The sequence below is a fragment of the Oncorhynchus keta genome, chromosome 11, assembly GCF_023373465.1.
Source record: "Oncorhynchus keta strain PuntledgeMale-10-30-2019 chromosome 11, Oket_V2, whole genome shotgun sequence".
Lineage (NCBI taxonomy): Eukaryota > Metazoa > Chordata > Actinopteri > Salmoniformes > Salmonidae > Oncorhynchus > Oncorhynchus keta.
The window spans coordinates 52,212,202-52,239,635 of NC_068431.1; the positions used below are offsets into that span (position 1 = coordinate 52,212,202).

General features: G+C 41.7%; 3 protein-coding genes across 7 annotated transcripts in view; 2 read left to right on the plus strand and 1 right to left on the minus strand.

Annotated features, from left to right (window-relative positions):
• Positions 1-11,476, plus strand: part of LOC118390791 (calcium-binding protein 8-like) — a 75,537-nt gene extending 64,061 nt beyond the window's left edge. The window contains exons 6-7 of the mRNA XM_035781499.2: positions 7,461-8,506; positions 8,537-11,476. Of these exons, the coding sequence (XP_035637392.1) occupies positions 7,461-7,588 (128 nt within the window). The 3' untranslated portion in view covers positions 7,589-8,506; positions 8,537-11,476. The remainder of the gene's footprint in view (positions 1-7,460; positions 8,507-8,536) is intronic.
• Positions 11,477-14,776: 3,300 nt separating this feature from the next.
• LOC127906201 (stromal cell-derived factor 2-like) lies at positions 14,777-25,773 on the minus strand. Its single transcript, XM_052457450.1, has 3 exons — positions 25,513-25,773; positions 25,093-25,289; positions 14,777-18,346 (listed from the first exon to the last, which is right to left on the minus strand). Exons 1-3 carry the CDS (start codon positions 25,685-25,687, stop codon positions 18,044-18,046), a joined length of 675 nt encoding a protein of 224 aa, XP_052313410.1. The 5' UTR covers positions 25,688-25,773; the 3' UTR covers positions 14,777-18,043.
• Positions 18,869-27,434, plus strand: part of LOC118389731 (transcription elongation factor SPT6-like) — a 58,696-nt gene continuing 50,130 nt past the window's right edge. The window contains exons 1-4 of one of the 5 annotated variants that reach the window (XM_052457446.1): positions 18,869-19,133; positions 22,637-22,723; positions 24,278-24,354; positions 27,155-27,262. In XM_052457446.1, the coding sequence (XP_052313406.1) occupies positions 22,722-22,723; positions 24,278-24,354; positions 27,155-27,262 (187 nt within the window). In that variant the 5' untranslated portion in view covers positions 18,869-19,133; positions 22,637-22,721. Of the gene's footprint in view, positions 19,134-22,636; positions 22,724-24,099; positions 24,355-26,035; positions 26,174-26,730; positions 26,965-27,154; positions 27,263-27,434 lie in introns of those variants that run through there. The other 4 variants (XM_052457448.1, XM_052457445.1, XM_052457447.1 and 1 more) reach the window with 4 other exon arrangements.

Genomic DNA, 27,434 nt, shown 5'->3' on the forward strand with positions numbered 1-27,434 from the left:
AATATAAGCTCTCAGCACACTCAGCCTGTTCTTTCAGGCTCCCTGATAGTTAGAGATGATAAAAGGTACAATTTCTAAAATTATTCTAAATATTGTGGGTGATGCTTTGGTCATTCAAATGCTAGGGAGGGAGGGAGCAGGCAGGTGAGAGGATAGGAAGGATTGAGTGAGAGAGCAGGAGGAGATGGGTTCAGGGAGAGAGCAGGAGGGGAGGTCGGGTTGAGGGAGAGCGCAGGATGGTTAGAAAAATGGTAACCTCTGGTTAAGCTTCCAATTCTAGTTGTTTCTTCTCTCCCTCCCTTATCCTCTTGACTCTTTCCATGTTACTCACATCCTCTTATCTCCTCTATTGCGCTTCCCTTTAAAATCTCCTCTCAGACCCTCCCCATCTGCTCTCTTGCTCTCACTTACTGCAATCTCTTCATCTCTCTCTCTATCCTTTCCCTTGCTCAAACTGTCTGTCCTCCATTCTCTCATTAACTCCTTATTTCCTCTTCTCTCTCTCAAATTCAATATGCTTTAATGGCATGAATAACAAGATCAATGTTGCCAAAGCAAAGTGATACACACAATTCTGGGAAAAAAATGACAACAATAAAACAGTAGCTATAATACAAAAAAATATATATCAAATAAAACAAATACATATCTTACACAAAAAAGTTATATATATATATATATATATATGTGTTAACGTTCAGAATATAATTCCTGAAACAATAAATGATTGGTGGAATTTATATTGTTTATATAGCTACCATTGTTATAATACATAATACATAATAAATAGTACATTTTATGTTTCCTCCCTTGACTTGTGGCAAGCTGTGAGAAATTGTGCATCCATGGGTTGTGTTTTTTTTTATTACCAATTTTAACACATTTATTTTCATTGCACATTGATTTAATAACGTTGTAGGTTCTTCCTCCAATTCCACTTTGGATGAGTTTGAGAAAGAGTCCTTTACGCCAGATGGAATCGAAAGGCTTTTTGAAGTCAATAAAGCAGGCAAATATATAAGGGTGTGGAGAGTGTAGATGTGATCAGAGGTTCTTTGTTTTGGTAGGAAGACAATTCGACAAGGACTTAAAACACTGTTTTGGTTTTAAGGAAGGTCTGTAGTATCCTCCTATTAATTATGCTGTAGAAAACAATCCCTAGATTGCTGGTCACTCACATCTCCCTGTTAATTATTATGATCGACTTTGTCTCTACTTTTGAATATGGGTGTTATTATGCCTTTATTTCATATTTCTGTAAAGTATCCTACATTCAGAACTAGGTTGGAGCGTAATGGCTTCCTGCAGCTTAGGGCTGCTTTTATTTAGCATGTCATTGCAGATACTGTCTGGCCCACAGGCTTTACCGCACTTCAGGGCTTTGATTATCTGTTTCAGCTCAGTTATAGTGATTGGTATATCCAATGGATTTTGTTGGTCTGTAATTGTTGTTTCTAAATTTTGTAATTTATAAACTAATTTGTCTCAGTTAATTTCTGGTATTCTGGATTTTCAATACACTTTTTCTAAGTAGTTTTTCCAGGTGTTGCCATTTTGCATGGCAGTGTTTTTCTTGTTATGTGAGGCATTATGTTTCCCCCATAGTTCCCAAAATGACTTTTGGTTTATTGCCTCTTCAATTTCTTCAAGCTTTTTATATTATTTTTGGGCCAGGTGATATTTTAGATGTCCACCCAGAGGGGTATCCCAGAAAGCTGGATTAGTGACTTAGAGAGATCTGTCAAACCAGAACTTGTGCAAACTCAGACTTTCTGGCTCCAGAAAGAGAGCTTGAAAGAGCCTGAATGCTCTGAAGCAAACCTGCTACCCTGTAGTTTAACTTGATCTTAGCCTGTCCTGGTGAATAAAAACAGGACTTCTCTGCCAATCAGATTCTTGTTTGTTACTATGGTCTGTCCCTTCTCTGAAAATCCACTTAACATCGGAACCTGCATTGTTCGCCATGCTTTACAAAGGGAACAATTTATTGGACATGGAATACATCCTTTAGATAATTCAGAATATTTTTTTTTTTTGCTATTTCACTCTTACAGTGCATTCGGAAAGTATTCAGACCCCTTGACTTTTTCCACATTTTGTTACGTTACAGCCTCATTCTAAAATGGATTTAAAAATAATAATACATCTCATCCATCTACACACAATATGATGTCATGATGAAAAAGCAAACACATGTTCTTTTTTTTGCACATTTTTGCAAAACAGCAACTGAAATATAACATTTGCATAAGCATTCAAACACCATATTTAGGATTACAGCCTTGAGTCTTCTTGGGTATGACGCTACAAGCTTGGCACACCTGTATTTGGGGAGTTTCTCCCATTATTCTCTGCAGATCCTCTCAAGCTTTGTCAGGTTGGATGGGGAGTGTCGGTTCACAGCTATTTTAAGGTCTCTCCAGAGAAGTTCTATCGGGTTCAAGTCCGGGCTCTGCCGGGCCTCTCAAGGACATTCAGAGACTTCTCCCCAAGCCACCTGTGTTGTCTAGGCTGTGTGCTTAGGGTCCTTGTCCTGTTGGAATGTGAACCTTTGCACCGGTCTGAGGTCCTGAGCACTCTGGAGCAGGTTTTCATCAAGGATCTCTCTGTACTTTGCTCTGTTAATCTTTTTCTCGATCCTGACTAGTCTCCCAGTTACTGCCGCTGAAAAACATCCCCACCGCATGATGCTGCCACCACCATGCTTCACCGTGACACTTGGCATTCAGGCCAAAGAGTTCAATCTTGGTTTCATCAAACCAGATAATCTTGTTTCTCATGGTCTGAGAGTCCTTCATGTGCCTTTTGGCAAACTCCAAGCAGGCTGTCATGTGCCTTTTAATGAGGAGTGGCTTCTGTCTGGCCACTCTAATATAAAGGCCTTATTGGTGGAGTGCTGCAGATGGTTGTCCTTCTGGAAGGTTCTCCCATCTCCACAGAGGAACTCTGGAGCTCTGTCAGAGTAACCATTGAGTTCTTGGTCACCTCCTTGTCCAAGTCCCTTTTTCCATTTAAGAATGAGGGAGGGGACCTTCTTAGGGACCTTCAATACTGCATAATCTTTTTGGTACCCTTCCCCAGATCTGTGCCTCGACACAATCCTGTGTCTGCACTTTACGGACAATTCCTTTAACCCCATTGCTTGTTTTTTGCTTTGACATGCACTGTCAACTGTGGGACCAAAAATAAACAGGAGTGTGCCTTTCCAAATCATGTCCAATCAATTGAATTTACCACAGTTGTAGAAACATCTCAAGGATGATCAATGGAAACAAGATGCACCTAAACTCAGTTTTGAGTCTCAAAGTGAAGGGTCTGAATACTTATGTAAATAAGGCATTTCTGTTTTTAAAAAAAAATCAAAATACCTTTTTTCGCTTTGTCAATATTGGGGTATTGTGTAAAATAATTGAATCAGTTTCAGAATAAGGCTGTAACGTAACATGTGAAAAAGGGGAAGGTGTCTGAATAGTTTCCGAATGCACTGTATGTCCTGAATACATTTACATTGAAAAATGTTGTCATTTAGCAGATGCTCTTATCCAGAGCGACTTACAGTTAGTGCATTCTTCTTACAAACTTCTTAGTGCTAGGCGTCCCGCTGGCGGGACAACTTCCGGTGAAACTGGAGGGTGCGCAATTCAAATAAATAATCATAACAATTATGGATATTAAACATTTAATCAGTTGAAAGCTTAAATTCTTGTTAATCTAACTGCACTGTCCGATATACAGTAGCCATTACAGCGAAATCATGCCATGCGATTGTTTGAGGACGTCGCCCAACATCAAAATATTTTTCCACCGGCACAAGTTTCATAAATTCACAAATAGCGATTAAATATTCACTTACTTTTTGAAAATTATCCACTGATTTGTTATCCAATGGGTCCCAGCTATAACATGTAGTGTCGCTTTGTTAGATAAAATCCTTCTTTATATCCCAAAAAGTCAGTTTAGTTGGCGTCATCTTTTTGAGTAATAACATGCAGAGAAAGGAATCCAAAAATCTACCGCTAAACTTTAAAACAAGTCAAAATACATTTCTATTGACTCCTCGGATAGCCTAAAATGTAATCAAACTATAATATTTAATACGGAAAGAAGTATGTTCAATAGGAAACCGATATTAGCAGGTGCGTCTTGTCTTCATCATGCGCCCAAAAACGAATTTCCAAGACTTTGTTATTCTTGTACTAAAACTGTTCTTTCTCATTAGTTTTGGAAGAAACAAGTCTGAAACCTTGAACACAGAGTGCTGACACCCTGAGGAAGCCATAGGAATTGCATGCTGGGATATATATTTCATTATTTCCCTGTACTTTCCATTGTAAGAGCATGGGCTCTCAAAAAAAAGCGAATTCCGGTTGGTTTTTCTTTGGATTTTCCCCAACAATATCTATTGTGTTATAGTCTCCTACATTATTTTAACATTTCCACAAACGTCAAAGTGTTTTCTTTCCAATGGTACCAATTATATGCATATCCTGGCTTCAGTGGCTCTGACTTAGAATATGTGGATAACTACAAATACCTGGGTGTCTAGTTAGACTGCAAACTCTCTTTCCAGACTCACATTAAGCATCTCCAATCCAAAATGAAATCTAGAATCGGCTTCCTATTTCACAACAAAGCATCCTTCACTCATGCTGCCAAACATACCCTCGTAAAACTGACCATCCTACCGATCCTCGACTTCGGCGATGTCATTTATAAAATTGCCTCCAACACTTTACTCAACAAATTAGATGCAGTCTATCACAGTGCAATCCGTTTTGTCACCAAAGCCCCATATACTACCCACCACTGCGACCTGTACGCAGTTGGCTGGCCCTCGCTTCATACTCGTCACCAAACCCACTGACTCCAGGTCATCTACAAGTCTCTGCTAGGTAAATCCCCGCCTTATCTCAGCTCACTGGTCACCATAGCAGCACCCACTCGTAGCACGTGCTCCAGCAGGTATATCTCACTGGTCACCCCCAAAGCCAATTCTTCCTTTGGCCGCCTTTCCTTCCAATTCTCTGCTGCCAATGACTGGAACGAACTGCAAAAATCACTGAAACTGGAGACTTATATCTCCCTCACTAACTTTAAGCACCAGCTGTCAGAGCAGCTCACAGATCACTGCACATGTACATAGCCCATCTGTAAACAGCCCATCCAACTACCTCATCCCCATACTGTATTTATTTATCTTGCTCCTTTGCACCCCAGTATCTCTACTTGCACATTCATCTTCTGCACATCTACCATTCCAGTGTTTAATTGCTATATTGTAATTACTTCGCCACCATGGCCTATTTATTGCCTTAGTAAACTCCCTTATCTTACCTCACTGTATATAGACTTCTTTTTTTTCTACTGTATGTTTTGTTTATTCCATGTGTAACTCTGAGTTGCTGTATGTGTCGGACTGCTATTCTTTATCTTGGCCAGGTTGCAGTTGCAAATGAGAACTTGTTCTCAACTAGCTTACCTGGTTAAATAAAGGTAAAATAAAAAAACAAAAATAAAGAGATAGATGGGAGGGGTTGAATGGAGCTGAAGGTTGGGACTAAATAACAAGATAAGTACTGTAAAACATATATAGGTTAAGAACTTTTTTGAAAGAGCACAGTTTGAAATATATGGCAAATAGATATCAAACCAGATGGACATCATAAATATTTTACCTTTATTTAACTAGTCAAGTCAGTTAAGAACAAATTCTTATTTTCAATGACGGCCTAGGAACAGTGGGTTTCAGGAGTAAGTTCTTTGTTTCTGGCAATTTTGAGCATGTAATCGAACCCACAAATACAGATACTCCAGATACTCAACTAGTCTAAAGATAGCCAGTTGTATTGCTTCTTTAATCAGGACAACAGTTTTCAGCTGTGCTAACAATTGCAAAAGGAAATACGCCTTTTATTGGCTTTTTCATTGCAACTGCCTAGAAGGCCAGCATCCCGGAGTCGCCTCTTCACTGTTGACGTTGAGAACATATCCTCTAGCTTAGCATCCACTTCATCGGACCATTACTGTATTGAGTGTGTCACTGGTACTTCCTGTTTAAGTTTTTGCTTCTAATCAGGAGGATATAATTATGGTCTGATTTGCCAAAGGGAGGGTGAGGGAGGGCCTTGTATATGTTTCTATGTGGGGAGTAAAGGTGATCTAGAGTTTTTTCGCCTCTAGTTGCACAGGTGTTAAAATTGATGTAAAACGGATTTCCATTTCCCTGCATTAAAATCACCAGCCACGAGAAACACCACCTCTGGATGTACATTTTCTTGTTTGCTTATGGCCCTACACAGCTCGTTGAGTGCGGTCTTTCTAAAAGCATCGGATTGTGGTGGTAAATAGACAGCTACGAAAAATATAGACTAAAACTCTCCTGGTAAATGGCATGGTCTGCAGCTTATTATGAGCTATTCTAACTCAAGCGAGCAAAAACTTGAGACTTCCTTAACATTAGAGATCGTGCACCAGCTGTTGTTAACAAACAGACACAACCTCCTCCCTTCGTCTTACCAGAGTCTGCCATCCGGATTGAATAACCAGCGAGATGTATATTATCCATGTCCTCTTTCAGCCACGACTCTGAGAAACAGAATATTCTAGTTTTCAGTTCCCGTTGAAAGGACAGTTTCGAACGGCGCTCATCCAGTTTGTTCTCTCGTGACTGCATTTTCGGCAATAGAACAAAGGGCAAAGGCAGTTGATTTGCTCGTCAACATCGTCTCGTCAAGTACCATTTCTAGACATAAGCAAAAATCAGTCTTGACGTACTGTTAATTAGGATAGTACAATACACAACGTGCAATTTTGAAATATGGTAGTGCATTAGCAGTTTCCCTTTTGTTAAGACAGTCACTCAATTAGCCAATGTCAGCTAATATTTTATAGATTGCTGGGTAAGTTAGTCTAGCCAGCTTTCTAAACCTTGTAGCAGTCATGGCTGTATTATTGACCTGGCACGCAAGGCAAGTGCCCAGGGGCCCTGACCTCCAGGGGGCCCCCATTGATTTTGTTAGTCACTCTCACTCAGATATCCTGAATGTAGCATAAGTCATGGCAAAATGTGTAGAATTGCAAGAAATTCGCTTTAAAACTGCAATATTTTCTCTCCATGTCATGGTAAAATATGTATCATTGCAGAATAATTGCTTTAAACTGCAACATTTTATCTAAGCCCCATGGAAAAAGATGTAGAATTGCAGGACCTTAACTTGAATTAAAGCTGCACATTTCTCTGTCCGCAGCCATGAGACAGGCCACTAACATGTTTTGTCCACGAGGTGTACAACCAAATCTTGCTTAGGGCCCCAAAAAACTTTCTTTGATTAGATTGTGATGTTAGGCGAGGGGAGGCACATTATCCTCCGATGTAATAAGCGACTTTTCTTATACTTATTTCTTCTCTTTTTTTCTCTTCTGTCCTCTCCTCTTCTGTCCTCTTCTCCTCTTTCATTCAGTCCATCCTAAGAAGAAGAACAGACAGACGTGCGTGAGGAAGAGTCTGATCTGTGCCTTCGCCATGGCCTTCATTATCAGCGTCATGCTCATCGCGGCCAATCAGATGCTGCGGAATGGCATGGAGTAGCCAATCACAATGTGAGCCTGGGGAGTGGGCGGAACAGTATTATAACCTCACTTCCTCTCTCTGCAGTAAAAGAAAAAAGGATGACAGAGCATCCAGAACCCAAACACATCTGTGAAGGACAACTATATGTTATTTTAAATAAAGTTTGTTTTGATTTATACCGTAAACAGACAAGAGGGTGCAAGGCCTGATGAACAACAAAGTAAAATGAAAAGCCATTTTTTTCAAGTCACTTGGAGGACTTGATTAACATAGATAGACTGGAAGGGATGCAAAGCAATCGTTTTATATTTTGTGGGGATTATTCCTTTCATTTCTGTATCAGAGAAGGCCAGCCGTTTAAATTAAGATTGCTTTTCTAATCTCCCCTTTAAAAGATTTTCTAATCAACAGCAATCTATTCAATATGCAGCAGGTGCTTTGAGCCATTTCTGAACTTTTGGTTCTGGAGTTCGTATTATTTCAGGAAGGCAATATCTGAGGATACTGATACTGTACTACTGTTCAATGTTTTAAACTGTATATAAACATGTTAATCTGTTCATTTAAAAAAATATATTGTACTATCTTATATTTAGATTTTATACCTACTCAGTCACTCACCTGTGAACATTCTGCACATTTATTTTTACACTGTGACAGAGGTGGTTTGCAACTTAAGGACAGACTTGTGTTGGCTCCCAGAGCAAACACCAAGGCTTTAGCTCTGCTGACTAACATAGTCTTCAGTAAAATAGTCGACCTTCTACTGTACACCTGACATTCACTCCCTCGCAGTGTTCTTACAATATAGTTGACTGTCTATTTGTCTGTCTGTCTGTTATACACTGCAATGTGACTCTGTGGATATTCAAAGACACTGTATGTATGTGGAGTATTTACCATATGTCGTGTCATTCTCCGTGTCCATAGGACAGGGTGCTGTGTGTGTGTGTGTGTGTGTGCTAGACTGTCTATGCTTGGTCAAGGTTGCTGCCTGGTGGCTATGGAGAGAACTTCATCCAAATGCTTGGAATTTGAACCACGGATAATACAGTTGTGGTCTAAAATGTCTTTGACCAGGCCCGATTAAGATTGCTTTTCATTCCAGGAGGCTTTTGGGTTTTTCCACTTTTGCCCTCGTTCACTCCCCTTCACAAATCCGATAGGACTAGATGGTTGAAAGCATATAGTGGAAACTCCAACACCTATCCGACCTGAAGGCTTGGTGGAGCTTTTTCTTTACACCTACTGTACCAATCCAGGGCCAATATTCATGAAGCATCTCAGAGTAGGAGTGGTGAACCATTACCACCTAGCGGATTCATGTCATTTAAACTGCTGGCCATGAGACTCACAAAGCGTCTGAGTAGTGCTAAGAAGATATATTTTTACTCCTGCTCTTATGGGTGAAAATAAAAGCTATGCATGAAGCCTCTTTCGTCATTAGAGTCGCACCTCGTTGACAGATATTTAGGAGACCTCATGAGCTGCCCTAACCAGTTGAGGGACCAGCGGGTGCCTTGAAAAGAGAAAATGCAGCGAGTCAGTAGTTCCTGCACCACATGCAATGGCTTTGGAGTTGTTAAAGAAACGTTTTGATATTTAATTTATATACGATCAATCCATAAATAATCTGGACCTACATGCAACAGTATATCTTGCGATTTTGACAATGATTTCTCCTTGGCCTATTTAACATGATATGCCTAAATACTTATGACAGGGGTATTCAACTCTATCCCTACAAGGACTGGAGCCGACTAGTTTTCTGTTCTACCTGATAATTAATTTTACCCACCTAGTGTGCCGGATCTACATCAGTCCCTGATTAGAGGGGAACAATGAATAAAAGCAGTGGAACTGGCTTTGAGGTCCAGGGTTGAGTTTGAGGGCACTATGCTAACAAATAAACATTTTTCTTTTGATTATTTAATAACCTACATCATGCTACTTCATGTTATCCCTTAAAACAGGTTTTTAACAAGATTCCTTTTTTTGTGGATATTATCAAGCAGCTCAGAGTAGTGCTGATCAAGAATCAGTTTTGTCTTTTATATCACAATGAATAGAAAGATTACATGGACAGGATGGAGCTAATCCTAGATCAGTACTCATACTCTGCTACACTTGATACATACAGCCTCTAAAATCCACATACTGTACACACTGTAACGTGTTCAAGAGACAGAGTAGTTTACAGAGGTCATTCAACGTTAATGTTTTCACTTCCAATATCACATGTGCGGGCTACTGCAATGTATTTATATTCTTGGCCATGTAGTGTAGCTCATCACACACAAAAATCCCCTCGCTGTCTCAGATATTTTAATATATTTATATGTGATTGGTCCATCAGTTTATAATAAAGCCATTATGGCTCCTGACACCAGCATCTAATTGTAATGTGTATCTAGATTAGTCATAGTTTTACTATTGAAAATGTTTCTGACATATCTTTTCCGACCTGGTAAAGGGAATGTAACGAAAGAGGTCTATTGCTTGAGGAGATTTCTATCACTGAGTTTCTACAGTGCCTTCGGAAAGTTTTCAGACCCCTTGACTTTTTCCACATTTCTTGAGGTTACAGCCTTATTCTAAAATGTATTAAATTGTTATTTAAATTGTTATTTTACACACAATACCCCATAATGACAAAGCAAAAACAGGTTTAAAAAAAGAAAGAAACACTGAAATAGCAAGGAGTCATCATGCCAGGTAGTCCTGAGGCATGGTCCTAGGGCCGAGAGAGAGCAAGAAAGAAAGAGAGAATTAGAGAGAGCATACTTAAATAAGGCTGCAACGTAACAAAATGTGGAAAAAGTCAAGGGTTCTGAATACTTTCCGAATGCATTGTATCTATGCCTACCACTCAAGTATCCCTGCACATTGTAAATATGGTATTGACACTGACCCTGGAACTGACCCTGTATATACAGTAGCTAGCTTACTTTCTTGTGTTCTTCTTATTTCTATTTCCTGTGTGTTTTTGTCCTACTTTACTATATTTTATAATACTACTGATATTGATTGATGCATTGTTGGGAAAGAGCTTGCAAGTAAGGCTATTTGTTATAAAGGCTACTTAGATACATTTCTATCTCCAGCACCACCCCAACATCTACAAAAAAAAGAAAGATGGAGATAAGTGTTTCCATTGACATCATCAACCAATTTGGTTAAAATCACATGATACACACCGATGATGTCATTGGAAAAACGTATCTTCCTCTATTTTGTTTTACTACAAAACATAGAAACCATTTTCACATATGTTGGGGTGGGGCTGGAGATTATGAATATGAAGTAGAAAAATGTTGACATTTCCCTTTAAGACTGTCATATGCATGACAAAACACAATACCTTAGTTACAAGAGAGATTTATTGATCAACGCAATATAAATATAACTGTTCAAAATATTCACGTCTGCCCATGTCATTCTTGAATGGAGTTTGAATGTCTGACTAATTTAGAAACACCTCTAAACACCTTTAAAAGTGACAACTTGAGGAATAAAAAAAACCTGCGTTGAATAACACATTCACAAATGGCAAAAAAGACAGTAGAAAATAAATCATAAGGAATTAGGTTTTGCAGTGCTTGTCCTATATCTTCGTCGGTATAGTAAAGCTCAGGAAATATATACACTGCTCAAAAAAATTAAGGGAACACTAAAATAACACATCCTAGATCTGAATGAATGAAATATTCTTATTAAATACTTTTTTCTTTACATAGTTGAATGTGCTGACAACAAAATCACACAAAAATTATCAATGGAAATCAAATGTATCAACCCATGGAGGTCTGGATTTGGAGTCACACTCAAAATTAAAGTGGAAAACCACACTACAGGCTGATCTAACTTTGATGTAATGTCCTTAAAACAAGTCCAAATGAGGCTCAGTCGTGTGTGTGTCCTCCATGTGCCTGTATGACCTCCCTACAATTCCTGGGCATACTCCTGATGAGGTGGCAGATGGTCTCCTGAGGGATCTCCTCCCAGACCTGGACTAAAGCATCCGCCAACTCCTGGACAGTCTGTTGGTGGATGGAGCGAGACATGATGTCCCAGATGTGCTCAATTGGATTCAGGTCTGGGGAACGGGCAGGCCAGTCCATAGCATCAATGCCTTCCTCTTGCAGGAATTGCTGACACACTCCAGCCACATGAGGTCTAGCATTGTCTAGCATTAGGAGGAACCCAGGGCCAACCGCACCAGCATATGGAGGATCTCATCTTGGTTCCTAATGGCAGTCAGGCTACCTCTGGCGAGCACATGGAGGGCTGTGCGGCCCCCCAAAGAAATACCACCCCACACCATGACTGACCCACCGCCAAACCGGTCATGCTGGAGGATGTTGCAGGCAGCAGAACATTCTCCACGGCGTCTCCAGACTGTCACATGTGCTCAGTGTGAACCTGCTTTCATCTGTGAAGAGCACAGGGCGCCAGTGGCGAATTTGCCAATCTTGGTGTTCTCTGGCAAATGCCAAACGTCCTGCACGGTGTTGGGCTGTAAGCACAACCCCCACCTGTGGACGTCGGGCCCTCATACCACCCTCATGGAGTCTGTTTCTGACCGTTTGAGCAGACACATGCACATTTGTGGCCTGCTGGAGGTCATTTTACAGGGCTCTGGCAGTGCTCCTCCTTCCACAAAGGCGGAGGTAGCGGTCCTGCTGCTGGGTTGTTGCCCTCCTACGGCCTCCTCCACGTCTCCTGATGTACTGGCCTGTCTCCTGGTAGCGCCTCCATGCTCTGGACACTACGCTGACAGACACAGCAAACCTTCTTGCCACATCTCGCATTGATGTGCCATCTTGGATGAGCTGCACTACCTGAGCCACTTGTGTGGGTTGTAGACTCCGTCTCATGCTACCACTAGAGTGAAAGCACAGCCAGCATTCAAAAGTGACCAAAACATCAGCCAGGAAGCATAGGAACTGAGAAGTGGTCTGTGGTCCCCACCTGCAGAACCACTCCTTTATTGGGGGTGTCTTGCTAAATGCCTATAATTTCCACCTATTGTCTATTCCATTTGCACAACAGCATGTGAAATGTATTGTCAATCAGTGTTGCTTCCTAAGTGGACAGATTGATTTCACAGAAGTGTGATTGACTTGGAGTTACATTGTGTTGTTTAAGTGTTCCCTTTATTTTTTTGAGCAGTGTATATATTTTTTAATACATATTGAACCCCTTATTTTTGTTGGCACAAAACTACCTCCTTACTTTCATTCATTTCTATGAGTCCCGTGACTCTTGTGGAGGTCGTAGAGCAAAACGGAGAACAACATTGTGTTTGTGAGAGTCTCATCTGTCAATAGGGTGGTGATATTAGTTTGTAGGCCGTTTAGACGTTTTCACCATTTCCAAGGCAACCCCAATAATTAATATTTAAGTTGACCACTGCTGGTGTTTTTCTGGCCTGCCAGATGCGAGAGCATATCCTTGCATCTGTGGTGGAGCTTATAGAGAGGAACTGTGAGTCTGAGGAACAGTGTCTACAGGTTCAGACAGAACACTGCTCACACATCATCTCCTTCACCTTTGACACACAGGTCCTAGAACGCTACAGACACACCTGCTACGACTGGGCACACTCAAAGGTGGGGAACACACACAAAAACACAATGTCATGTTCTTGAGTTCTGTTCTTGAATTCTATGTCATGCTCTTGAGTACTTCTTTATGTTACTGAGTTCTACAGTACATTAGCAAAAGTATCAAACATATCATACCAAAATCATTGGCATTAATATGGAGTTGGTCCCAGCGTTCCAATTCATCCCAAAGGTGTTCAATGTGGTTGCGGTCAGGGCTCTGTGCAGGCCAGTCAAGTTCTTAGACACCAATCTCGATAAACCATTTCTTTACAGACCTCGCTTTGTGCATGGGGGCATTGTCATGCTGAAACAGGAAAGGGCCTTCCCCAAATCGTCTGTCATTGTATGCTGTAGCGTTAAGATTTCCATTCACTGGAACTAAGGTACCTAGCCCCTGACCATTATTCCTCCTTCACCAAACTTTACAGTTGGCACTATGCATTCATTCGGGCAGGTAGCGTTCAACTGGCATTCGCCAAACCCAGATTCGTCCACCGGACTGCCAGATGGTGAAGCGTGATTCATCACTCGAGAACACGTTTCTACTGCTCCAGAGTCCAATGGTGCTCGGCATTCCACATGCTGATCTTAGGCTTGTGTCCGGCTGCTTGGCCATGGAAACCCATTTCATGAAGCTCCCGACGAACAGTTACTGTGCCGACGTTGCTTCCAGAGGCAGTTTTGAACTCGGTAGTGAGTGTTGCAACTGACGACAGATGATGATTATTATATATTCAAAAGTATGTGGACATAATGGGGGAGGGAGGCACAGGGAGGGTGGCACAGGGAGGGTTGTCAATATCACTGGCACAGAGATCATTGGCAATTGCAGTGGTGGAAGGGGATGAGCCCTCGGCAGTCCCATTCTGTAAGCTTGTGTGGCCTACCACTTTGTGGCTGAGCAGTTGTTGCTCCTAGAGGTTTCCACTTCCCAATAACAGCACTTACAGTTGACCGGGGCATCTCTAGCATAGCAGAAATTTGACAAATTGACTCATTGGTAAGGCGGCATCCTATGACGGTGCCATGGGGTCAGTCTCCTGCCAATGTTTGTCTATGGAGATTAAGTGGCTGTGTACTCAATTTTATACACCTGTCAGCAATGGGTGTGGCTGAAATAGCCAAATCCACTCATTTGAAGGAGTGTCCACATACTTTTGTATATATAGTGCATGTCAAGTTGGAGTTCTATGTGCCCCCTTTGCATTATCAGTGAGTGGGCTAAGAAGCACCTCTACCTGTTAGCCAGCCTGTGTGAAGAGAAGATTCCACTGGAACGGTGAGGACAACGAGCACTGTCCGGACCAACAAGTTCTAGTCTTTCACTCAAACCTATATGCATATTCAATAGTCAGTCCCTCTTTATGTCAAGCTGATCCAATACAGTGTTGTTAAACAAATGTGTAATTATCTGTAGCTACACAATTACAGCTCTCACAATCTCAATGGAACAGCAATGTCTCTATGCAGAGCCATTGATAAAGTGGGTAGAAATCTGAAGAGAAACCTTTGAAGACCTTTCCTGACTTTCCTTTACAAACGAGTCACGTCATCAACCAGAGGCAAGACAGAGGACACACACACAGAGGACATAACATTGGTTTGCACAAATCATCCATTTAATTGAGGTCTCTAATTGTGTTTCATCATGTACAAATCTCCTGAAAACAAAGCTGTTGGGATGAACACTCAAACAGCTTATGGTTCCTACAAAGTTCTCTATGTCAGACAAGACAGGATGTTGCCATCAACTCCTTGGACACAGACAGCAGGGCTGAGGTCAATTCCAATAAAGAATTGTAAGTTCTAGAAGTTGAATTAAGAAATTCCATTCTAGAATAGGAAAAAGTGCCTTTCGTTTTCAAAGGCACTTTAATTCAGAATTCCAGTTCACATACTGACAGAATGCAATTGTCCCCTATGGCTGACTGAGATAATACTGTAGTGGACACAGAAAGCTGATACACTTTATGTTTCAGCTTAGTCAATGGAAGAGATATGTAATACTGTACTGAATTAAGCTGGAATCGAAAGTCAAACAAACAAAAAACACTTGCTTGTTTGTCGTAAAGAAGAGAAGGGGTGTTGTAACCGCGGGGAGAGTCTGCTATAATTTTTTAAAATTGAAAACAGAAAAGTGCTCCTTCCTCTTTAATGATACACTTAAATGAGTACGAGAAACTATATCATGTTATAAAGGCGCCGTAACAATCCTGTTTTTCCATCTACAAATCGGACTAAAAACAAGGCTTGTTCTTCAAATAAACATGGGCTTTAATTAGAACTGTTCCAGTGCACTCAATTTTGTACACAAATAGTTTATATGGACTGTTGTCTGTAGTGTCCATTGTTGATCATGACATTCATTTGTCAGAGGAGCAATAAAGTAATTTATACTCTATTCCTTTCATTTTTTTTACACATCATGGGCAGCACACAGTCTTTGAGACAGTAGGGTGGTTCCACGTGTGGGAACGGAAAATATTTTGTGCATCTCAGATTGTTCTGGCAATTCTCACATAGAAAATTCAGGAAGGAAATACATGTTTTAAATGATTTTTACATGTATCACAAACCATTTTTGATAAAATAATGGAAGGGCCATTTTATTCCCTTTTAAAAAGATCCCTCCTGTAAGACCCTATGATCGTAAACTGTACGGAGATCTGGGTGTCATAGTCCTTGTAGAGTGCTCTAAAATATGGAGTATGTCTATATTCTGAACAATAAAAGCACTTGTTTTTGTTCTGGTGGCTTTGGGCAGTATTTCTAGAGTCTGACATTCATTTTGCTGTCTATGTTGAAGTGACATGTTGGGAGGTGTGGGAAGAGGGCCTTCACTACATCCTGTTGCAGCCTCTTGGTTGGTTTTGTGCACGTGTCAAACTCATTCCACGGAGGGCTGAGTGTCTGGGTTTTTGCTTCTCCCTTGTACTTGATTACTAATTAGGGACCTTAATTCATCAAAGAACTCCCCTCACCTGGTTTTCGAGGTCTTAATTGAAAAAAAAAAACCTGACACTAGGCCCTCCATAGATTGAGTTTGACACTCCTGGTTTAGTGTTTCAGAATAGTCTGTTCCCAGCTGTTGATCTGTGACCGACAAGTCAAAGAGCAGGTGAAGTCATGTGACACAGAGATTTGTTTTGATTGGTCAGGAACAGTTCTGATGTTGTCCTGGCGACCCTTAGATCAGATAACATCCACTGTGGCACTTATGCCGGGCTGTGTCCTCAAAACAGAGGGAGGAGAAACAGGTAGGCAGACAAGAATAGAGGTGGGTAAAATAGATCCTGGGTGAAGTAGACACTGGTCCTGAGTTAGTTTAGCATTTCCTCAACTAATGGTGAAGGTCAAGATTTAAGGAGGGTAAGCTGATCATAGATCCATACCTAGGGGCAACTTCAGCCCAGAGCAGGAAAATAGAAAGGGGGCAAAGAAGGCAGGTAGTGAAAACCTCAAGCGAGTCTGGAGGCCAAAGTAGTGTAGATCAGAACTCTGGGTGGGAGGGAGCGGGCGAGAGAGGGGAGGAGAGAGAGCGGAGAGAGATATAAAAGGACGTAAATGCTATAGAACAGTGTTTCTTAATCCTGGTCCTATGGACGCTAAGCGGCGAACATTTATTTTTGTTTTGCCCTAGCACTACCAGCACTCTAGACTAACTTTTTCAGTTGATGGCACATGATTTGGTCAAACCGATTTATTTTTAATTTTTACAATTGGTAGGGACCTGACCTGTGTTCCATAATGTACCTGCATTCCTTAAGGAACCAGGCTAATAATGACTGATCATGTTTTAAATTAGCATGCCCTTGCAGGGCTTGACATTCAGGTAAATTTGCCAGTGGCACACCAGGCCAGTGGTAACTCAAAGCTACTAACCTGAATGGAAAAGAATACTGGCCCGAGAGAACGGATGATGCGCACACCATTGGAATATTCTTTTGCGGGCTGAGCAAGTAACCTAAAATCTACCTTTGCTCAATCTCAAAAAGGTTGTTTTTGTTCGCTATGTTAAACAGTCACACTACAGTTGTAAGGCCTATAAAATCTGTTTTCCCAATTTTATTTTCCGGGTTTTCGAGTTCTCCCAAGTTTTTTCCCCCAGGTTCACACTCAAAAATCACACCTATTTTATATGTTGGGATGTTCCAAGTCCACAACAATGCTTAAACCACTTTTGAGGTCTGGGTGTTGCCCTTTAATTAAACTGCACACCTAGCAAGAGACCCTTGTGTTTCGCTAGCAGTGTTTTTGTACTGTACAGTGTAGGCTAAATGTGATGGCAGTCCATTTGAAAAACAAATACCCCATGATTGAATCAAATCATCATGATATCATTCTGCCAGGTAAACTTCATTTGCAGAAATTGGGAAGGTTTTTTGTGAAAGCCTTTAGAAATGTTCATTCAAACTGCACATGATGACTGAATTGCGCATTGCAAAGATTCAATCAAGACATCGGACTAAACTTTCTGAATACCTGGTCTGCATACACATTGCTGTTTGAATCATTCTTGATAATAATAATAAAATAAAGCTAATTGTGAACCAAAAACTAACGTGACCAGACCAAAAAAATATATATAAAATCACTGGCACCCTAACGGTCAATTAAAATTGGTGTCGCACTACCAAGTCAAATGGTTGCAAATGCGAGAGTGTTGCGTTTTGAGCCCCGACTACCCAGCTGACTCAAATTATCAAGTCATCATCAAGCTTTGATGATTTTAAAAATTAGGTGTGTAGTGCTAAGGCAAAAAACTAAAACAGACAGCTTTTGGGTCCCCAGAAACAGGATTAAGAAACACTGAGTAGTTCGTTAGCTAAGCGCTAGATGGGTCAGTTAACAGGTTGATTGAGAATTAGAACTCTGTGTGTAGAGGATGGCTGTAGTCCATGTTCCCTAGTGGGCTTTCACTGGGCTTCATAAACACCCCCTCCATGGCCCTCCACAGGCTGTGCTGGCTGGGGCCCGTCATAGCGTGCACCTCCCTCTGCCCGTGGATGGGCCGGCCGTACTGCTCCCCCGTAACAGATAGCAACGTATCAGTGGAGGCATGCTGGAAGCGGACGGCCTCCTCACGCTCCCATACCAACCCTTCGCACTGCACCATCCACTCATCCAGGTGGTCCCCCTCGCCCTCCTCACCAAACGCACTCACCTCCTGAGAGGGTGGGAGAGAGAGTGAGTGTCAGAAAGCATTATCAACAACAATCATACAATGTTATCTTCTTGGTATTGTAGTTCGTGATTGAGAGGGGAAGACAGAGCAGGGGTACAAACCAGTTACAGGTTTAAGACAGTATACCAGACCACCTCCTGTGCCATTATAGGGGAATTTCACTGCTGCTCTATTTCACTATATACAGTATGTCCGTTAATCTGTTATGAACATATGTACGATAAGACACTGTCTGCACTCTTTAGGTCCTAAACTGAAGTGTTTGTTCCAACTGCGTAGGAGTCAAAATAAGAATACTGGAAGAAATGAGACCTGCACAGTCAGACAAATTTAATCAATCATGGCGAACATGACGTTTTAATAAACATCTTTGTTTTGCATTCAAGCCTCAGACTGTTACAATAATTTGACACTGTGCAGGTCTGCATCTCTTCCATGAAAATTGAGAATTTCTTCACTACACATATACGAGCGTTTCTGCATCTCACCGGTAGAAACGGGCCAGCTACAGTTCCTGGTTGTAAGCAAACCACAATATCCAGAATTCATAGCGATTTCATTGCCGCCCGTTGATGTTTACACAATTGATGTGAGAAATATCAAAATGTCTGTTTGTAGCCAGCAATTTCAGCCAGAGGATTTCGAAACGGAACTGAAGAATCAACTGATGGGGTTGCCATGTTGTTGAACATGTACGCTATTCCATGAATTTCCCCCTTCACTTCAAAAGAGGAAGGCATCTGAACAGCGCAGCAGAAAAGAGGACATGGTAACTAACTACATTTGTTTATCTAAACCAAAATCTAGCTAGCTTTCTTAATACACTGGCTAGACATTCCAAAGCATATAAAATGTAATTAGCTAGCTACTATCTGGCGAAGTGATTTGTAACTTTGCAGGCTGACATTAGCTTCGTTTGGTTAAGTTAGCTAGTTTACTACCGCAGAGGCTAACGCGACAATGTGTTCTCTTTGGAGTACTATCCCATCAACATCTTCAGAGGCATCATCAAGCTCAGCAGCAGGAACTAGTGTGACTCGCCTTCTAAAATCATACTAAAATCGGTCCATGACGAGCAAATACATATACTGGAGCTAGGCATAATCATGGTCCGTGTCTTGTCATAGTTGGCTCCAACTTCTACTCTAGTTCTCGCTCTATTACAGCGGCTTACTTGACTGTTCATGCAAGGCTTGATGTCTACTTTGGAGAAGGGAGGTATTAGTAAGGAGGGTGCGTATTGTGTTTAGGTTAGTATGCATGATCTTTAGAAAAATCACCAATACACGAAACAGTCTACAAGTGCTCCTCAAACTTTTCATACCCTTGCAGTCAGTTCTTTCGCATGGGGTAGATAGAGGGGCTGTTAGTGTACTCTTCTAGCCTATTAACTCTATTGGCAGTGCTTGTCAACTCAAGAGCACAACTATAAGTGCTCATACACAACAATACAAGACTGTTTGCAAGTCAAGCCTCCCTAAAACTGTTCACATCTTTGCTAACAGCCCCATTATTGTGTAACAAAACATAGGGGATCAGCTTTAATATTGCAGATACATTGATGTCCAGCAATCTCTCAACTATGAAATAACACATGGAATCATGTAGTAACCAAAAAGTGTTAAATCAAAATATTTTATATTTGAGTTTCTTCAAAGTAGCCACCCGTTGCCTTGATGACAGCTTGTTGGCTGCTTTTCCTACAATCTGCAGTCCAACGCATCCCAAACCATCTCAATTGGGTTGAGGTCGGGTGATTGTAGAGGCCGGGTCATCTGATGCAGGACTCCATTACTCTACTTCTTGGTCAAATAGCCCAAATATATAGCCTGGAGGTGTGTTGGGTCATTGTCTTGTTGAAAAACAAATGATAGTCCCACTAAGCCCAAACCAGATTGGATGGTCGCTGCAGAATGCTGTGGTAGCCAAGCTGGTTAAGTGTGCCTTGAATTCTAAATAAATCACAGACAGTGTCACCAGCAAAGCATCATCACATCTCCTCCTCCATGCTTCACAGTGGGAACCACACATGCGGAGATCCGTTCACCTACTCTGCATCTCACAAAGACACGGCGGTTGGAACAAAAAGTCTGCAATTTGGACTCATCAGACTAAAGGACAGATTTCCACCGGTCTAATGTCCATTGCTCGTGTTTCTTGGCCCAAGCAAGTCTGAAATGCAACAAGTTCAATGATTTTACTGATTTACAGTTCATAAGGAAATCAGTCAATTTAAATAAATTCACTAGGCCCTAATCTATGGATTAATGAATGTCAGGGGAGCAGCCATAGTTCGGTCTGGGAGAGCATAAGCCCACCCAGGCCGGTTGGACGTACTGCCAAATTCTCTAAAATGAAGTTGGAGGTTTATGGTAGAGAAATTAACCTTTTTTTTTTTTTTTATCTGGGAACAGCTCTAGTGGACAATCCTGCAGTTAGCATGCCAATTGCACGCTCCCTCAAAACATCTTTGACATCGTGTTAAAGTGGACTTTTATCATCCCCAGTACAAGGTGATTTGACACACCTGTCAGGTGGATGGATTATCCTGGCAAAGGAGAAATGATCACTAACAGGGATGTAAACAAATTTGTGCACAAGATGAGATTTTTGTGTGTGTGTATGGAAAACATGTTGGATATTTTATTTCAGCTCATGAAACATGGGATCAACACTTTACATTTTCTCCCCAATTGGTAGTCTTTTCCCATCGCTGCAACTCCCCTACGGACTCGGGAGAGGTGAAGGTCAAGAGTCATGCATCCGGCGAAACACAACCCTGCCAAGCCGCACTGCTTCTTGATACACTTCTCGCTTAACCCGGAAGCCAGCCGCACCAATGTGTCAGAGGAAACACTTTCCAGCTGTCGACTGAAGTCAGCTTGCAGGTGCCCTGCCTGTAGTGACGCCTCAAGCACTGCGTTGCAATGCCTTATACCGCTGTTCCACTCAGGAGGCTGCTCTTGCTTTTCACGAGAATGGAGCATGGCATGTTTAGCTTGTTGTTGGCTAATAATAAGTCAAAGCGGAAATAGGCTACAGTCATAGTCTCCATGTGTGGCAAAAGTTAGGAGACATCTAATCAATGGAAGATGGCGAAGTTGTCCCCACAGTGAGGGTTCGCTGCATCCCCAATTAAAAAGCCCTGGATTAACACAGAGGTTGGCGCTGAACTAGATAGGAAAGGGCAACTGCACACAGAGTTATCGTAGACAACCCTGAAGCTACGTCCAAGGACAGGAAAAAAGTACAAGAAGTTCCGCTGTCACCTCCAAAGAGTCATCAAATGAGCAATATAGGAATAAGGACAATATAAGAATAAAGTGGAATCAAACTACACAGGCTACAACCCCGCTGCTTCTGGCAGGGGCTACACTCCATTCCGGATTGACTGACCTCCATTTTATGCAAGCTTTGACAACAACATTGTGCTGGGTGTGAGGGCCGCCACCAACCCAGGGTGATCTCGCTCTCCGAGGCCGACATGTGAGAAAGGTCTTTAAATCAGGTCAACAGCCGCAAGACCGCAGGTATTCCAGGGCGTGTTTTCAGAGCATACACAGAACACAGTTGGCATATTCACTGTGTTTTGCAACCTCACCTTATCGAAGCCTGGTTACAACTTGCATACCACCCCAACAGATCCATAAATGATGCAATCTCAATTGCTCTCCACACTGCCCTCAACCACCTAGATGAGAGGAAAACCTATGTGAGAATGCTGTTTATTGACTACAGCTCAGGGTTGATCTACTTCAAATAAGGTCTGTGTTTCGTGCAGGCTTAAACCGCCTCAGCATTTTGATACCCGTGTAAATCTCACTAGGATAAGGTAACGTTTGTGAAAATATTTTCATAAATCCACTCTCACAAAAAAAATGATCTTGGCTTATATTTACCCAATATTGATCAGAGTTACCATGTCCTATGGATATCTACACAGTTCTAAAATTGGCAAGGTGGTGTAAGCCTACACGAAAAACAGACCTTATTAAGTGAATCTAAAAATATCCTATGGAATAAATGAATGAAGGAACCGCTTTTCAGATTTTGCTAGGTGTCATGGGAATTATGACTAGCACTTTGGTAGTCAATTCTTACCGTGTCCATTATTAAAAATAGGATTTCCTGCATATAGAAATTACAGTTTTTGTTTTCAACATTCATCACAGGTAACTTAAACTCTATTTTTATTCAAACAGTTGAGAGTATTTGTCTCCTAAGCAGACTCTTCAGTATCATTGTCACTTCAGAGCTGTGTGTGTTTTACAGATGGCAGAGAAAAGCAGAGCACCAGTGTGGGACTATTACATGGAATTGGCACCAGGGAATGTAAGGTGTCTTGTTTGTGAAAAATATGTAAGTATGGGGTCAGCAACAGCTAAATAAAAAAATACCACCAACCTGTGGAATCACCTTAAGAACACCCATCCAAAAATCCATATGTATTATATTAAGTTAAAATTTGAAAAAAGTGTTAATTGAGTATTGTTGCAATTGTCATTATTATAAAAGTATATATATACACACACATTAAAAAAATATATTTTAAAAATTGGCTGATTAATCGGGTATCGGGTTTTTTTGTCCTCCAATAATCGGTATCGGCATTGAAAAATCATAATTGGTCTACCTCTAATTGGAACTGACCCTGTTTATAGTATGCTTACTTAGTTTTCTTCATTCTTATTTCTCTTGCTTTTTATAGTATTGCATTGTTGGGTTGAGTTTGCAATAAAGGCATTTCACTGTACGTGTGCATGAGACATTAAAACTTGAACTGAACACTAGCTAGCCTCAATTAGACGAGCTAGCTTCTCCCGGTTTCATGCAGTCAAGACAGGTACTACACAATCATATTTGATAAATAACATAGAAAATGGCAGCTATTAGTCTACTATAGCGCAAGTTGGTTTGGTTGTGCTCTCCCTCCCTCTCTCCCTCCCTCCCTGTAACACTCGTTCATAGAACGGCCCCTCCCACACGTGCTAGAGTGGCACCTCTCTCCCTACTCTCACGCTTTATCAGCACTGGTTAATAAAGTAGCTTAAAGTACTTTTCTGCTGCTTCCCTCACTCGGATCAGAATGGGTCTGGATCCGACAAGGTCTATACAGAACGGGTCTAGTTGGCCTCGGGTCCGTTTGGAATGAGTCTCTATATTTTGAAAATAAATGTATGCATATCGGGTGGGAAAGCCCCAGGTACATTTCGGAACAGGTCCAACTTTTCAGACCCGTGAGTGAGCAAGAGGATGTCTGTGTTGTCATCCATCTCAAACTCTGGCAGGACACACACTCACCTAGACAGACAGACAGGCCCCAACCAGTGCCCGAGCACCTGTCCTTTTACCTCCAGACTCACCATTCCCAGCTACAGTACACCTAGATCAATGGCTCTGAAAAGCCAACGATAAAGGCTTGCACTCCTTTATTTATTTATGTTGCACTGTTGGCGGTAGGTGCACTTGATTCAGAAGCCCTGCACACCAGTTAGGCAAAGTGTTCCCATTTTGAACAATTTAAATTTGTCTGAAAATACTGTGAGATATGTAGCAAAATAGTGCCCGTACTGCAGTGGCCAATCGGATAGCTCAAATCACAGTGGATACAGCTTCCACAACCCTGCCACCACAAAGTTTGATACTAGCCTCCGTGAGATTTAATAACTTAAAGCCATGACCTGAAAGAGACAGTCAAAGAATACAGCAAAGAGCTGCTGTTTGATTGAGATCATGTCTATGTTTTTATTCAGCACTGTCAACACTGTTACAAAACACACTATCCCTACTTCCACATGCGCTGCAATGAATGAGTAGCCAAGTGTATAGATAGCCCTGCGTTTTTTTATTATTATTAGCAGCCCGTCTTGTCTATTTTAATATGGAGGAATATTTCACTTTCTCTGGTGATAGGAACAACATTAATTTGTGCATGATGCAGAGCGACTCGAGTTTCGCCATCAGATGGAAGACGGTGTCCCCTCTTTCTGGTCAGTCTCACTCCCTCAGCTTTACCTCGCAAGTGCTACACCAACTGATCTATTTTGTTACCAAAGCTTTTGAAATATAATAGGGTCTGCTGTGATAATGTATTAGCCCTACTGCACAAACCTCATTCCTTCAGAACAGTTTATTAGGTTCATGTTACATGTTTAAGTCATGTAAAAAAATATGTGTATATCATTCAGAGTGGTAGATCTCTGCTTGCTTTTTGACTGCAAAAGTGATCTTGACTCAGAAAAGGTTTGTGACCACTGACCTAAAGACAACACACATATGCAAACACACCCATATCTGTGCGAGCTTAACGCTAGTAGCAATGCACCCCCCACCCCACTCCAGTCCACTCCTGGGGAAGCACTGGTGATCAATTTTGCCATTTCTTTTAGAAACAGTCATAGCTCATTCATGAAAACATGCTTATATGTTGCATGTGACAGTTTGATAAATCCCAATAATTTGTTGCGCACACAAATCCTAGAATCACATACGCCAAAATTTAGTGAGAAATGTTTGCACGGTTGATAAATGAGGCCCCAGACCTCTTGGCTGAGGCCGTAATACGCTTATCTCCATACAGGGAGCCAGGCTACAGTGTCTTTCAGAACAAAATAAACAAGTGTTGACATAGGCTTTGTCCCAAATCACAGCCTATTCCCTGGGCCCTGGTAAAAACTGCACCCTAAATTGAGAACTATTTAGGACGCAGACATGATGTTTCCCCTGACCTGGTTGGAGGACAGTGGAGAAGCAAAGTAGTGGCTGTGTAGGTTGCGTCCGGTGTTGAGGTGGGTGAGGCGGATGGTCTGACCACACTTAACAGGAGTCCCCCGGTGACATAGGGCCCCACTGGTGCCTCGTACACTCCAGTAACTGTTGCTGTCCTCCACTGTGGTCACCCCTGTCACTGACTGCTGCCCGCTACCTGGCAGGGGACACACAGAATTGAATACACAGACAGAAATCAATACGCTAAGTCAAACAGACACATAAAAAAATAAGTACATTTAAGAACACCAGTCATTAACCTTGAGTGGACACACTCAAAAAGCAAGGAGGGACGGAGAGATAATATAGTCAAGCCGTCCTGATGTTTCCATTTTCTCTGGCCAAGCCAGCTAGCAGCTAGCTGGAATGTATTAACTCACCAGATCCGTAGCGCACGTCGTGAGAGTGCAGTCTGACATTGTGCTTTACATTTAACAGCTTCACGACCGAGCCGCAAGTCACAAAGCTAAGTTCCGTTGCGAGCGATAGCACAAATAAACATGACAATAGGAAAAAGCTAAATAAAAAGTGTGCGGGGCCAGTGCGTTTATCCATTACAGCTCTCCGCTGCCACTAAAATCACCGACTGATATTAGTTTATTCTACGTCATCGAAATGGTACAGTGGCAAAGAAAGAGCGAATCTTCCTTTGCGCCTGCTGCTGGCGCGGAGTAGTTATTGCAGATTCGAGACATTACTGAGAAGTGATGGGACTTTTGAAGGTTTTGTTAGAGTTGAGTATTTCTGAGGCTTTGTCGTTTCTTATCGCTGAAAACAGTACTTTTAGTTCGTTATTTTTAGTTCAATCGCTGCAGAACGTAGTCGTAGGACTTGACGTTCCGCCCATGTCCACCAGAGGGAGGGGGTGAGATCCACGAGCTAAAACCCGCTTCTGTGACACAACAGCGGGACGCCGGAAGTTTCCTCAACACCGGAACTCATCAGCCATTTCTATTATTAGAAGCTGCATGAAAAGATTGCAGACCAACACATCTTTCTACGTTTCAAGGATTTAAATAAAATATCGTCGCAGGGTTAGAAGTAAGTTATTTTAACAAAGGAGTTTGGTGACCAGTGAAATAATCCCGCGCCAAAAACATAAGAACAATATAGCCGTGACTCGACTGATTGTCCCCCTGGCTGGTTAGCTAACATATTGCTATTGTTAGCTAGCTTACTGCAAAGTGCAGCTAGCCTAGGGGCCTTGTCTCCCAGTACCGTGATTTATCAACAAAACAGATTTCTAGTTGAAGTCAAGGGTACATAAAATCACAATGAATGGTTCATTATCAACGTGTATTGTGAAAATACTAGCCACATGGCTAGTAACGTAACACATGCAGGTTGTGTGCTAGCTAGCCGTTTAGCACGTTCAAAATTATGAAAAGGCATAGATAGCTATGTCTTTCCAGAGAGCATTATATATAACTAAGGGAAGTTGGCTAGAAACCCAAGCATCACAGAGAAACAGTGGTTCCCTATCTAACGTTACTTAGGTAATGTTAGCGAAGTGTGCTGTTTGCACTTTCTGGTCACAGCTGTTTTGTAGTCTTTTGTGCGCGAGACGTCAATCATCTCTAGTCTAGGGGAACATTATGTTCCAGATTCGCGCAACTCGTTCTGTTCAGCAATCCATCCACGAGTCTCTCTACTGGACATTAATCCGTGGGATTCAGTGCCATGCTATTGACTTATTTGCAGCCCCGTCAACCCTGCATTCTCTTGTTTTCCTGGTTTGGTGCATCTTTGCAACTCTGAGACCAATATTCTCTGATGATACAAATTCTCTCTAGCGCAGTGGTTCCCACCCCACTTGGCCTATCCACAGGGAGGTACTTGAGAATAATCATGAAACCATAGGCCTACTGGTAAAACGCACACTAGGGGGTACTCCTGGCAGAGCAACATTAAGTTGGGGGTACAGCAACCAAAAAAGGTTGCGAGCCACACACTCTACCACTCAAATTGTGTTAACCTGTAGTGTGTGTCTTGTGTTAACCTGTAATGTGTGTGTCTGTCCAGGCCTTGCAGACATGTCTGACTTCATCGACAGCGAGGCTGAGGAGTCAGAGGAGGAATTTGAGGAGAAAGACCTGAAGCCCAAAAAGACCCAGGCGTTTATGGATGATGGTGAGCTTGAGCAGATGATTACAGTTGACTGATTTCTTATGTAATCATCAGACGATGTGTGAGTATGACAAGTTTAATGTCTGTCAGCCCGGGCAATTCTTCTGTCATGTCTTCATCAGTCAGTTCTTGTGTGTGTGTGTGTGTGTGTGTGTTTATGAGCAAATGTGTTTGC

Bases quoted from the DNA above. Each gene is read 5' to 3' on its own strand.
- LOC127906201 (XM_052457450.1), bottom strand. From the start codon at position 25,687: ATGGATAAACGCACTGGCCCCGCACACTTTTTATTTAGCTTTTTCCTA. The intron at 25,290-25,512 runs GTGAGTTAATAC...GTCCCCTGCCAG, and splicing joins CGACGTGCGCTACGGATCTG to GTAGCGGGCAGCAGTCAGTG. The intron at 18,347-25,092 runs GTCAGGGGAAAC...CCACCCTCTCAG, and splicing joins CTCCACTGTCCTCCAACCAG to GAGGTGAGTGCGTTTGGTGA.